General features: G+C 33.1%; 2 protein-coding genes across 2 annotated transcripts in view; one reads left to right on the forward strand and one right to left on the reverse strand.

The window, feature by feature from the left end:
* The window catches only part of LOAG_16745 (hypothetical protein), a gene marked incomplete at both ends in the record, with an annotated part of 5,026 nt that extends 1,009 nt beyond the window's left edge, over positions 1 to 4,017 (reverse strand). Inside the window, 8 exons of the mRNA XM_020449399.1 lie at positions 773 to 847; positions 1,304 to 1,437; positions 1,571 to 1,649; positions 1,902 to 2,076; positions 2,177 to 2,229; positions 2,372 to 2,490; positions 3,349 to 3,463; positions 3,952 to 4,017. Coding sequence (XP_020307090.1) covers positions 773 to 847; positions 1,304 to 1,437; positions 1,571 to 1,649; positions 1,902 to 2,076; positions 2,177 to 2,229; positions 2,372 to 2,490; positions 3,349 to 3,463; positions 3,952 to 4,017 — 816 coding nt within the window. The remainder of the gene's footprint in view (positions 1 to 772; positions 848 to 1,303; positions 1,438 to 1,570; positions 1,650 to 1,901; positions 2,077 to 2,176; positions 2,230 to 2,371; positions 2,491 to 3,348; positions 3,464 to 3,951) is intronic.
* Positions 4,018 to 8,932: 4,915 nt separating this feature from the next.
* LOAG_05576 (hypothetical protein) lies at positions 8,933 to 9,705 on the forward strand (the record flags this gene model as incomplete). Its single annotated transcript, XM_003141113.1, has 3 exons — positions 8,933 to 9,028; positions 9,121 to 9,202; positions 9,497 to 9,705. Coding segments are annotated over 3 exons (387 nt in total), but the record flags the coding sequence as incomplete, so codon positions are not given.
* Between the last annotated feature and the right edge of the window lie 1,808 nt (positions 9,706 to 11,513).

Here is an 11,513-nt window from a genome sequence, read left to right on the forward strand (position 1 = left end):
TATTTATGCAATTTTTTCTAAGAAAACTGCTCTTATATGTAAATTTCTCTTGAACCTGTGAGAATACTGTCAATATGTAATGATTGTTCCTCTTCACACATCCCATATATAAACCCTAAGAAATTCTAACAGGATCCAATGTTAATTTCCCTACGTCATCACTCAACTCTACTCAACACGATCTTGCTTTATTTTCTTTCCATTTATGAATTGCTACTTCAATATTTCTCCCGTTGTTTTACTTTATTAATTTGGACTTCATTCTACTATAATCGGAATTACTTCTAACTTATTTTTATTGAATTTTGTTATTCGAACAACAATAAAGGATAACTGCTATACTCCTCGAACACATAATAAATCAGTATTCAGTAAGTCATTCTTTCAAAAACATAACCGCTTTATTACTAACAAGAACAGTAATCCTCATCTTCTTATTCTCTTCATTTTGTCACGACAATATTTGGTGGATAATAAAACGCATAAAATGTATGCCAAACTGAAGTTTCCTCGCTGTTTGCCCGTTATAAACTATTATAGATAAAAGAAGCTATGAATACTGTGCAATTAAGTTCATATCAATTTACCATATTCTGTTCATTTATTGCAAAGAGGAGATCAAAAAGTGTCGAGATAATATTTTAATTTCAAGAAAAAAAATAAATTGAAAAAGAGAACAACACAATGAAGACGAAAAGAAGAAGTAAAGCTATCAGTTTTACACCTTCGATTTGATATTATTGGAATTTTTGACTTAAATGAACCAACTCACCCTAGAAGTGGCGCAATTGAAAGCTGTTTCAAGCTCATAACCGGGACACTGATTTGATATCACTGCACTCACAAGCTAAAATAAAATATAATGAGACAACTATTAAATTGCTGATAACTATTGATCAAGTTCATTTATAAAAAAAAAAAAACTTTTCAACTAGATTGCTTTTTTCCGCTATATGGGATCCCTACAAAAGTTTGAAAAAATCGGAAAGGAAAACAATAAAGCAAGTGGGTAAGTTTTAATGGATTATATTGATCGAATGATTAAGAAAAGCTGGTGACTGATGCTTAGAAAATCAAAGTTTATTGCTGCACATTTACTTCTCTTATGATTCAAAATAGCTCTATCTTTTGTTTGATTTTATAACATTAAGCTTTTAAACTTTTAATTTCAAGTTTTAAATTTTATACCTTATTTGGTTGCTTAGCCAACACTTTTATTTGTAAAAAATTTAATCGTCATAAAAATTAAATAAAGAACTAAAAGTTAACCCGTAATCAATTAAAAAGAAACGAAGACGCTCACCGATCGGTCAGTGAATGTGTCGTAATTGCATAAAAGTTGGCAAGATGGTGAAAGATTTTGTTTTTTGCAACATAAAGTAAGTTTTTGGTTAGGTGATTTCGGTACCAATGTCAATCCTTGTTGTAGATCAAGACCTCCAATAATTTTGCCGAAATTTTAGTTCGCAAAACAAATTTCCCAAAAAGAATCATGGAATAGGAATCGTGGTAATTTCCATACATCTGTTTTTACGAAAAATGAAGGCTGAAAAGTGAAAAAGTAGCTTACTTTGGGCAGATTTTGGTGTCGTTGGAATGAATAATTGTGGCTGTGGAGCAAAGAGATGTGGGAAGATTGACTTCCAGAACTGTAATTTCCACAAAATTGTATTTAAAAGCTACAATTTCACTGTATTTTCATTTAATCGAAGAAGCGGAGATGGATAGATTTAAAAAAGGAGGAGAGTTTAATCTGATACAAATTAATGGTATTTCTCGATATATTTGATAATGAAATTGATGCAATCAAAAGACTTCTGATCTGAGAAAATCTATTGTTTTGAATTTTACAACTACTTACAAAAAATTTTTCTTAATTCAGAAAAAAAAAGAAGAAAAACCGGATTATTAAGCAGTCCGAATGGATCCCAAGGATTGTAGTAAAGCGACAGTTGCACTCTATTATATTTTTGTGCTCGAGATGATGAAAAGGAAGCAGGGATATCAGAAGCATAAAAATGTTTCTTGTAGTCATAAGTGTTGTACTGTCGTTGGTGCTGATAGGGAGATAATTGGCTGTAATACGTTTGCTTAATTATTCACAGTGATGTCATAGTGACATTAACAGTGCATGGAGTGCAATAACTATGTACGATTCAATGGGTGTGAAACGTACGGTGAGTTTAAGCTGTTGATAGTTGGAGCCAAAGCAATTTCATTTGAATTACCCTAAAAATTTTAAACTAGACTTTTTTCAGGAGAAATGTTGGGTTCTTTTGCATATGTACCTCACATAAATAATCAATCGTGCAGTGAACAGTGAAAATCAGAATTATTAAATAGGTATAAAATGAAAAAGGTGGACACTGACGCTTGTCCTGAATTCCGTTGGTCTATGTTCAATTCGTATCTCTGGCAATGTCACTAAACGTTTCCAAGGTATACTGATCCCATTAATCTTTCCAACACCATATCTACTGCCATTGTTATCTTAAAAATAAAGTACGGAAAATTACGATGTTGTTGAAATTACGAACATGTAGTAAAATTACGAAAACTGAGCAGCCAACAAAGTTTATCAAATGGTATGTGATGATGAACTATTGAGCATTATTTCGAAGTTTAGATAAGGAGGCAAAGTGGTACCATAAAAAGGAGCAACAGTGGTTTCTGATGAAATGTATAAATGAGATATATGGGCCGCTCGTACTGAATGGTTGTAGTAATTGCTGCAAGAGAAATTAGACATATTTGATATTTAAGTTTCCAATTTCAAATCAAACTAATTAACTCGTTCTATTAGAAATCGAAAAAACAGGTTGAACTAAATGATTAAACAACTTGCACATTGAACATTTCTGGATGTACTAATATCCAACAATGGTTGTACTACCAGTAATTATCCTTGTATTCTGGTGATTAGCTTATCGCTCAGTTCGGATTACCGATGCGTATTTTTTTCTTTCAGTGTGAAATTTGAAATGAAACCAACCGATTTCGAAAGATCTTTGTACTTTGGAAGCGAGAATTAGAGGTTGTCAGGAAGCTTCCGGATGACAATCCATAGGATTTCTTCATAAACGATGATGATGTGGCCCTTGGTGCTACTTAATTTTTATCAAAGAACAAAATCAGAAATATCATCGGGTTCAAATCCATCCCATTTGTTTTATTATTAATTGAAATTTCTTTGCAGCAAAAGTTTGCGATAAAGAGATTTATAATATTGACAGCTCAAAGAGACAAGAAAAATGCCGAACGAGATAAGATTCGAACTCACGCGAGGAAACCCCAATAGATTAACAATCCATCGTCTTAACCATTCAGATCAATACCTACTAAGCTTACCAATTTTATTTGGTATCACTTGCCAGCTTGTTTTGTCATTTGCATTATTTCTGGAAAAATGAGGTAGTTTTCTGATCCCATTTCGGACTCGAAGAGTGACATGACCATTGTTTATCTATAAATCTTGTCATCAAGTTATCAGATACCGGAAAGCACATTGCGAGGTCAGTGCAGTAAATCGTGTGGTCAACATAAGCTAATACCAGGGAAATTGAACTAATTTACAGCTTGCATCGTCCATCGCAATACAACACTCTGCATCAAAACCAGAGTTAGAGTAAGACTTATACTTTGATCTGTTTTTTCATGATCCTTTCAATGTGGTTTCAGTCTTCACATGTATGTCTTATTTCCTCAACAATGACTTAATTTCTCGGAATTTCAAAAATTAAATTATTCAGTTGATTCTTTGCTATCAACGTTCTATTAATTCAGAATTTCTAAATTTTTTAGAAAAAAGCAAGGTACTGATTGCAGTTTGTCTGGGAATATGTCACAGTATGCTTCAACTCTTTGCAGAGGAAACAACTCTATGTTCTCATAAGTTACCTTGATTGAATTTTTAAAGATATCATTTCAAAACTCTTCGTATATCATACTTACCGGTGGTCCAATGCACATCATAACATAATAACTGATCCGTAAGAATAACGTTGCAAGTTGTTTCATAATATCAGGAATGCAGTGGTTGCTTGTGATATCAATGGATGAAATGAAGGATTGTTTCAGAATGTGGGAGAACGAAGTGATATTAGTTCGCTGTACTCAGCATCTACAAACCACCAACTTTAATTTACATAAGTGATGGTTACGGTAAACGAGATTTCAACGACGAAATAAGCATTTTCTCATTTGCCGCTTGTCAGGACCGATACTTTAACTCGTCTGAATTCATTTCATCTTACTTTATTCCTTCCACATTCATACAAAGCAAGCAAAAATATATTAGCGGTAAAGAGGTAATGTCTCAGAAGATAGATAATATTTGGTCAAAGATGATACGGCGATAATTGACTAAATAAACTTTGTGAACTTTTCGAAAGTATCAGCTCCTCAACACGACCTGTTACATTGCTCCACTTCAGTAATTGCACCGTTTGAGATGATCTAGAAGATTTGGGGCTCGGTCATTGGGATTGTGGGATTGCGGAAAGAGGAAGAAAAGAATTTGTATGATATCTATGATGGTATGTGACAATGAAGATCATAAAATATTTTATGGGCTATCGGCACAACCTCAAATAAATGAAATTAAAAAGCAAAAAAAAATTTAATGGGCAAAAGTAAAAGATATACGATGCTGAAGGAGTAATATTCATTCTGTTTCATTCCAGATTCCGTAATTCTCCTGTTCCTCTCTAAGCTCTATTCCACTCTGCCTATTTCAGTCCTCTGCCCTTGTTTCCTGTCTCATTCATCATCATTCTTGTCCACAGAAACAGGTTCTTTTAATAGTAGATTACTAGAAATTCTTTTTCCCTACTCTAGAATACATTGGATCCCACCAATTTATCCGTTTTTCACAATTCTGTTCCTAATGAAAGACATCTACCGTCCATTTGTTCACTTATAGTGAACAAACTATCTCACGGAAAAATTACCCTTTTATGAAAAGCTTAACTGACGCGAAACCTGTTTAAGGGATAAAATGCAATCTACAGAAGTTTTGAAATTTACATGTTCATTGGAAAACTTGTCTTAGTGATGTTTGTTTAGGAAATACACAGCTGTTATTTACTGATAATCCTTAATCGTAATATAGTTAAATTTTCGGAGCAAAAATAAAGAAAATTATGAAAATCTACTTGCATTTTTGAACAGATTTCAATTTTCGGTAGCCAATCGATTAGAAAACTATTCTGCAAGGGTTTCGGAAATATGAAGCTGCGTCGTTATAATTTAGATTGCTAAATGAAAAAGTGTCAAAAAAGCATTTCTTGCTTTTGCAAACAGTAACTTTAGTTAAACCACTCACCTCTTTTATTTAATTAAGCTTATATTGTCTATGAGTAATAACTCATATCCTTCGGCAATAAATTTTATTTTTCCTTTGCATGTTACCGTTTATCTTTTTAAGTTCATCCCATCACTCAAAGGATAATAGGAACATTTGTGACACTGAAGGCTCTTCCTTTGGTTTTATCATTTGCTCAATCTCCGCTTAATTTTCCTCTTCCCACAAAAAGGTAAAAAAGTAAAAACTCCGAGTTTTTGTCAGTTCTGAACTTAATTCGAGATTGGCTAATGCATAGCCACGTCAATCTTTTTGTTTTCAGTTCAAATATTTTAATTGCTTAGCATGTTACATTACATCTCACGCGACGGACCAGTGGTCACCCTTCATCTATTTAACACATTTGTTCAGAAACAATGTTGCCTGATGTTTCAAAAGTGACACTTTACTGAAGCTAATCATATCAGGCAGAATGTCATCCTCAGATCTGGTCAAAAGAGTACGTCGTAAAGATGATTAAAGATGATTAAAGACGTAAAGATGATTATTATACTCTTCCGCTCATACTTCCTTGAAGATATGACATTTTACAAGATGTCAGCTCTTTCACGGGATACATATATTACTGAAAAATGCACATCAAAATATGATCACACTTTGTTCTAGTCTTCCACACATTTCAAAATAGTGTTCAAAAGAATATGTGAGGGTTGTAAGAAAGATAAGGTCTTAAAATAGTAATTAAGATACTGAAATGGGTAATGGCAAGAAAAATCTATCATGTCACCATTTGTTTTTAAAGTTTTGTGGAAGATCTTCATAAATTTCAAAAAATAACGGAAAGTTTAACTAATACGTTGTAAGTTTCCATTAAAGTTTATTCCCAAGTTGACAGAATATATTATTTTTGAACCTTATGGTCCCTGCTACAAACAATAAAGCCAAAGCGGGTCCCTGGTTTTGGCAACCATTCTAGAGCTACCAACTAATCTTTGTCATTTGTATAAAGGAATGAGCGGTATGTATGTTTTTGATAGATTACGGTTTGATTAATGACAAAATCGCTGCAATCTCTATATCAGACAATAAGTGTCTCGGAGCTTTTGGGTAATTACCTTTTGGGTAAGAAATGTCTGAAACGGGAAGCCTATATAGAAGTGGAAATAACAGCGCAGTATGCCAAGGAATTTCCATTATTGACATACAAGTTGTTGTTCCTATGTTTTTACTTGATTACAGGATATAGAAGCTATAAGAAGAAGGTAAAAAAGCGTTACCGGAAAGAAAAAGCAGACAAAAGAGATCGTCAATGTGAGTTGTTTGCCGTTTCTAAGTATATTTATTGAAAAAGGGGAAATTTTTAAATAAAAATAAAAAGCTGATCAAAGGGGGCGGATTCTGTTCCGTTTGCATAAGCGGAAGCAGAATAATAGAATTTTTAATAAATCAATGATGTTTTAGTAACTCCATAAGGTATGGAATAATTTGAAATCATAAGTCCGGTTGATTTTAAACGCATGTCGATTGCAGAAAAGTTGAAAAGACAGGCATAGTGGAGATTTAATAATTAAGCAATTCACCACCTTCCCTTTCTGCAAATGTTAAAAATGACTGTGGTCGAGTTTTGGTGCAACAAGTTATACCTCGGAATCATCAAATTAGCAATTGAAAATAAAAAGTGGTCATTAAAAAATATATTAAAAGATTACAGATCCCAGAACATAGATTTCTTGAAAAGAGATACTGGCATTGTAAACTGCAAACTTAGGCGGGATCAGGGATCATACAAGAGGAAGGCATTGAAAAATGTATTCACAGACATTAATATTATTGCTAGAGAAAGCATCACTTTCGAGTTTGTTTTCAGGAATTGGCAAATTTATTGCATTGTTGCTTTATTCTATTATCATTTGTATTCGTCCCGAAAATTTGAAAGAAATTTGAAGTAGACAAAATTGTTGAAAATATCAATCGCAGAATTTTGGGTAGAACAATGATTTGGGATCGTCTAATATATCGGTGTTTTCCATGATATGCCGAATATTGGCAGTGGAGAACAATCGCTTGCTTATGATAAATCAAATGGTAGTGAACCGGTGATATCGCCATGCCTTTGTAGGTAAAATTTTGAATCCTATTTTGTTTCTTCTATCTTCACCACCATCGATATTTGATTCTTAACTGCTTTATATTTTACAAATACAACAAACTTATATTTCCATCAATCCTTTCGACCGCCATTCTGACAAGCGATAATTCAAAAGCGTCAGTTGATTCTAAATAGTTCAAAACGAACAATGAAGAAAAAAACTAATTATTAAATAGCATAATGATACAAACAGTTTCTGTGTTTTTCTGACTTGATATCAATAATTTGATTGTTCATGATCACAGTTACTTGGTTACATTTTTTTAACTCTTACGAAGTTTAGCAGTATCTTTGAAATACTCTAGTGACTTTTTACTTCCAAACTAGGAATTACATTTAATCAATTAACATATAGAGGAACAATAGACTTATATCATCGAAGTTGTTTGTAACGCTGACTTGCACCATCTAACAGAAACGTATGCGAAATTTGTCATTTTCCTTATCAGACTGCAAGATATTGCGCCATCCTCCAACTTTCGTTTTTTGGACTTTTGTTGCATGAATTTCGAGCAGTAATGAAATTTAAATGAAAAATCACTGTTACTGATTCTATGATGGACTAATGTCACATTTTGGAAAGCTTCATCTCTTACTAAAATGTACATGTCATTGCATCAGTGCAACTTTTCGCGTTTTTAAAATGCCATTAAGTTGTTGGATTTCTTGGAAAATTTAAAACTGGTCAAGTTAGTTTTAATATTTGAGCTCGTTCTCGACTAAAAGATATTGATATCTAAAGTTTTCTGAAATTTACAGGCGATATCGCACATTTTGTGAATTCATTGGAAGCAAAAATTCGTATTTAGAACGTCGCAATTTGGTTGCTTTGTGATCTTTACGCCGATTATTATCGGTTGTGTCACATTTTGTCTATCATCAGCGACACAAATAAGAGACTTTGCATTGTGGAATAATGTTGCATGGTTTCAAGCTATTAGTTTGTTTCTTTCTTGTCTCATTTTCTTGGTATTAAAACTGGAAACGGTGGACAGATAAATCGAAGAGAGATGGTCAAACGGAGGAGATTTTGGTAATTTTTATAGGCGATTTTATTTTAATCTAACAAATATTACTCATAGGCCTGTTGATTCTATCAATTTCGCTATCACTAGCATACTCTGTATGGCTTACTATCATTATTGTATTTCACATCAAGAATTATCTCAATTGGCGCATCTTAAGCGAGGCAAGTTCATGATTTCATATTACCACTATTTCCGGTACCATATAGGATTTAATTTACAGCTCATTTGTTTTGAATGATTCAAATGATTTATGCCAATTTATTTGTAGTTAAAAAAAGACATGATCGAGATTTTCCGATGTATCTTCTCGGATAAAGGAGTAACATGATACCTAGAATGAAGGTCTGCAGATATATTTCACTTTGTGATACTTTTTATTTGCTATTAAGCTTTAGAAATTCTGGAAATATTTTGGAAACGCAATTCAATACACCACAATTTTAAGTTCTATAGGAAGTACTGATACTGAATCAGGAATCAACATGCGGTTCATGGGAAACCGCTAATAGAGTTCGCATACAACAAAGGAAGAAAATTCGAACGTACATGGTAAGTTTTGAGAGTTTGATTAGAACAGATTGGAAGGTCAGAAATCAACTAATTCCTTTACTATGTCTCCACATTGAGCATGTTGATTGCAGAGTTTTGTTATTCCGTTCATAGTATTTGTCGGATTAACTGTGTTTTATGTCCTGATTGTTTTCTCTAGTAAATCTGATGTAGGTAAAAAAATTTTTTGAATGTTTTAATTCATGTTTTTAAAAGTGCTTGTTGTGCTTCGATCTGTTTTCTTTTCTATACGATTTATGCAGGAAAAATTTGAGTACCTTATCTACCAACAATGCTAATTTAGGTGAATTTTATTGTAATAATGACGATAGTTTCATAAAGCCAGATTGGTAATTATATCGCATATCAGAAGAAAAAAAAAAACCAATTCGCTTCATTTATGCAGGTGTTCTATTTCCTTCGCATAATGCTGCCATATATTTCTAATTATTGCCAACTTTTTTTCAGGTAATTCTTACCCTACGGAACATGAGAGACGGACAAGTATTATATCAAGTATTGCGTTATATATGAATCATGATGATTTTGTGCGTCATTTGCAATCGGAAAATACTATGATTCCCGTAATCGATTCATGTCAACACACGATAATCCCGACTCCTGTACCCAATGAAGAAGCATCTGAATCCTGCAGATATTCGAATATTCTTTTATGAACTCTCACCTCGCGAGATGTGATATGATAACATGAATAATCGAACAAAGAGTGATAAATCTAAACCATGTATAAGTAATTGCTAGATCTTTGCTTGTTTATTTAGAACCATATAATTGCGTATGGAAAATCACAAAAATTAGTGGAAATTTGTATTTTCCTTCTTATTCAGTGTGGAAGTTATTGATCAGTAGCTATGGTGATTGTAAACTTGTCAGGATTTAATTTCTCTTTCCTGTTATTGATTGCTAAATATAATTTTAATGTTAAATCTTTCACCCAAACAAGTGTCATTTTAAATAAGTAATTTGATGATAAACCTATGCATTTATGCAAATAAATGGAAATTCCTGTTCTTCCATTTTCTTGTAGTTCTTAGTTGATAAGTAAATTAAAAATTTACAATATCTATTCTCAAAATATCCAGTTGAACTCCTTTATCTATATAATTGTATAATTGCTTCAATATATAAAATTACCGATGGAAAGTTTAAAAGTGGACAATGCTGTAATAGTTAGTCATAATATCATTACAGGAAATACTGCAAACAAGTGTGCAGTACTTGCATGGGTCTGAACCCAAGAATTGCTGCTGTTCGAGAAAAGGTTCCTGTTGCACCTCCCGCTTTCGAAACATGTGATGAACACGAGTGGCATACTTGCATTGCATTCTTTGGTGCAGTAGGCGCAGCACAAGCAAGAATAAATCTGATTTAACATGATAATTGATCCTTGGATGCTACCAATTGATTTCCTGTTTAAATTCAACCAATGTCGTACCAATGTCGCTGATATGGCGAATGGAAACAAAGGGACAATAATCCCCTTGTTGAAAGCCAGACATCTTTGCGGTATATGCCCATATCGTCTTAACCCTATACAATGTGCGCTCCATGAGGAAGCTAATTCTTGTAATTACAAACGGTACAAGCACCCTCCCACTCGGAAAAACGGACCATCCTAAGTGCCAAGGTTGGTTGGTTGGAGGATATCGGGCGTAATTTAATCTTTTCGTTTTGGTTTTCGTTAATAATTTGTTGTATCGATGTCGTAATTGCAAGTTCGTTGCTATATTAATAGATTTATCGTAATAAAGGTTTAATTACCCAAGTTTAAGGTACTACCAACTAAAGAGACAGAAAGAACCCTCAGTTTTTGTCACGGTTGAAGAAAAACGGCGACAACCAATACATTCTGTTCTATATTCCATAAACTACGAAACAAGTTGTAAAACAATCACTTCCGATTAATTAATCATGGTCATTCCTGCTCGCTATGTAAGTTGATCTTTATAATGAGAGCGGGAAGACAAATGTCATAATTATCGTTACATTATCGTTTCAGTTTTACACATGATAGTTAAAAAAGTTTTTACTTCATTTAGCAAACTCATTTTGTTTTATATGTTTCGGATCCTGAAAACGAGAAGCTTTTCGCTGCTAATCAATTTGTTCGGTAAGACACAGAGACTTCTCGAACTTCTCGTCTTCAGTTCTAAACTATTGGTCGCACATCTTACCAATACTTTTTCGTCAGAGTGACACCACTTTTAAAATTGGCATGTTATTCCGAAATTTACTAAATAAAAAGTTCATTTCTGAAATGCTCCCAACTTTTTTAAACCCAAACAAAACCATGACATCGGCAAAATCATTCAAGACTTTCCACTTGGATCTTTTTTATTTTTAGTACTTCCTAATTCAGCTTAAAACTTTCCCCTCATTCTCCATCTGTTTACCTACAAATCATCTCAGATTCATCTCTAAAAGACTTTTACGCTATTTGCCTTGATAATTCATCCATCTATAT

This window comes from Loa loa (assembly GCF_000183805.2).
Source record: "Loa loa unplaced genomic scaffold supercont3.16, whole genome shotgun sequence".
Taxonomy (NCBI): domain Eukaryota; kingdom Metazoa; phylum Nematoda; class Chromadorea; order Rhabditida; family Onchocercidae; genus Loa; species Loa loa.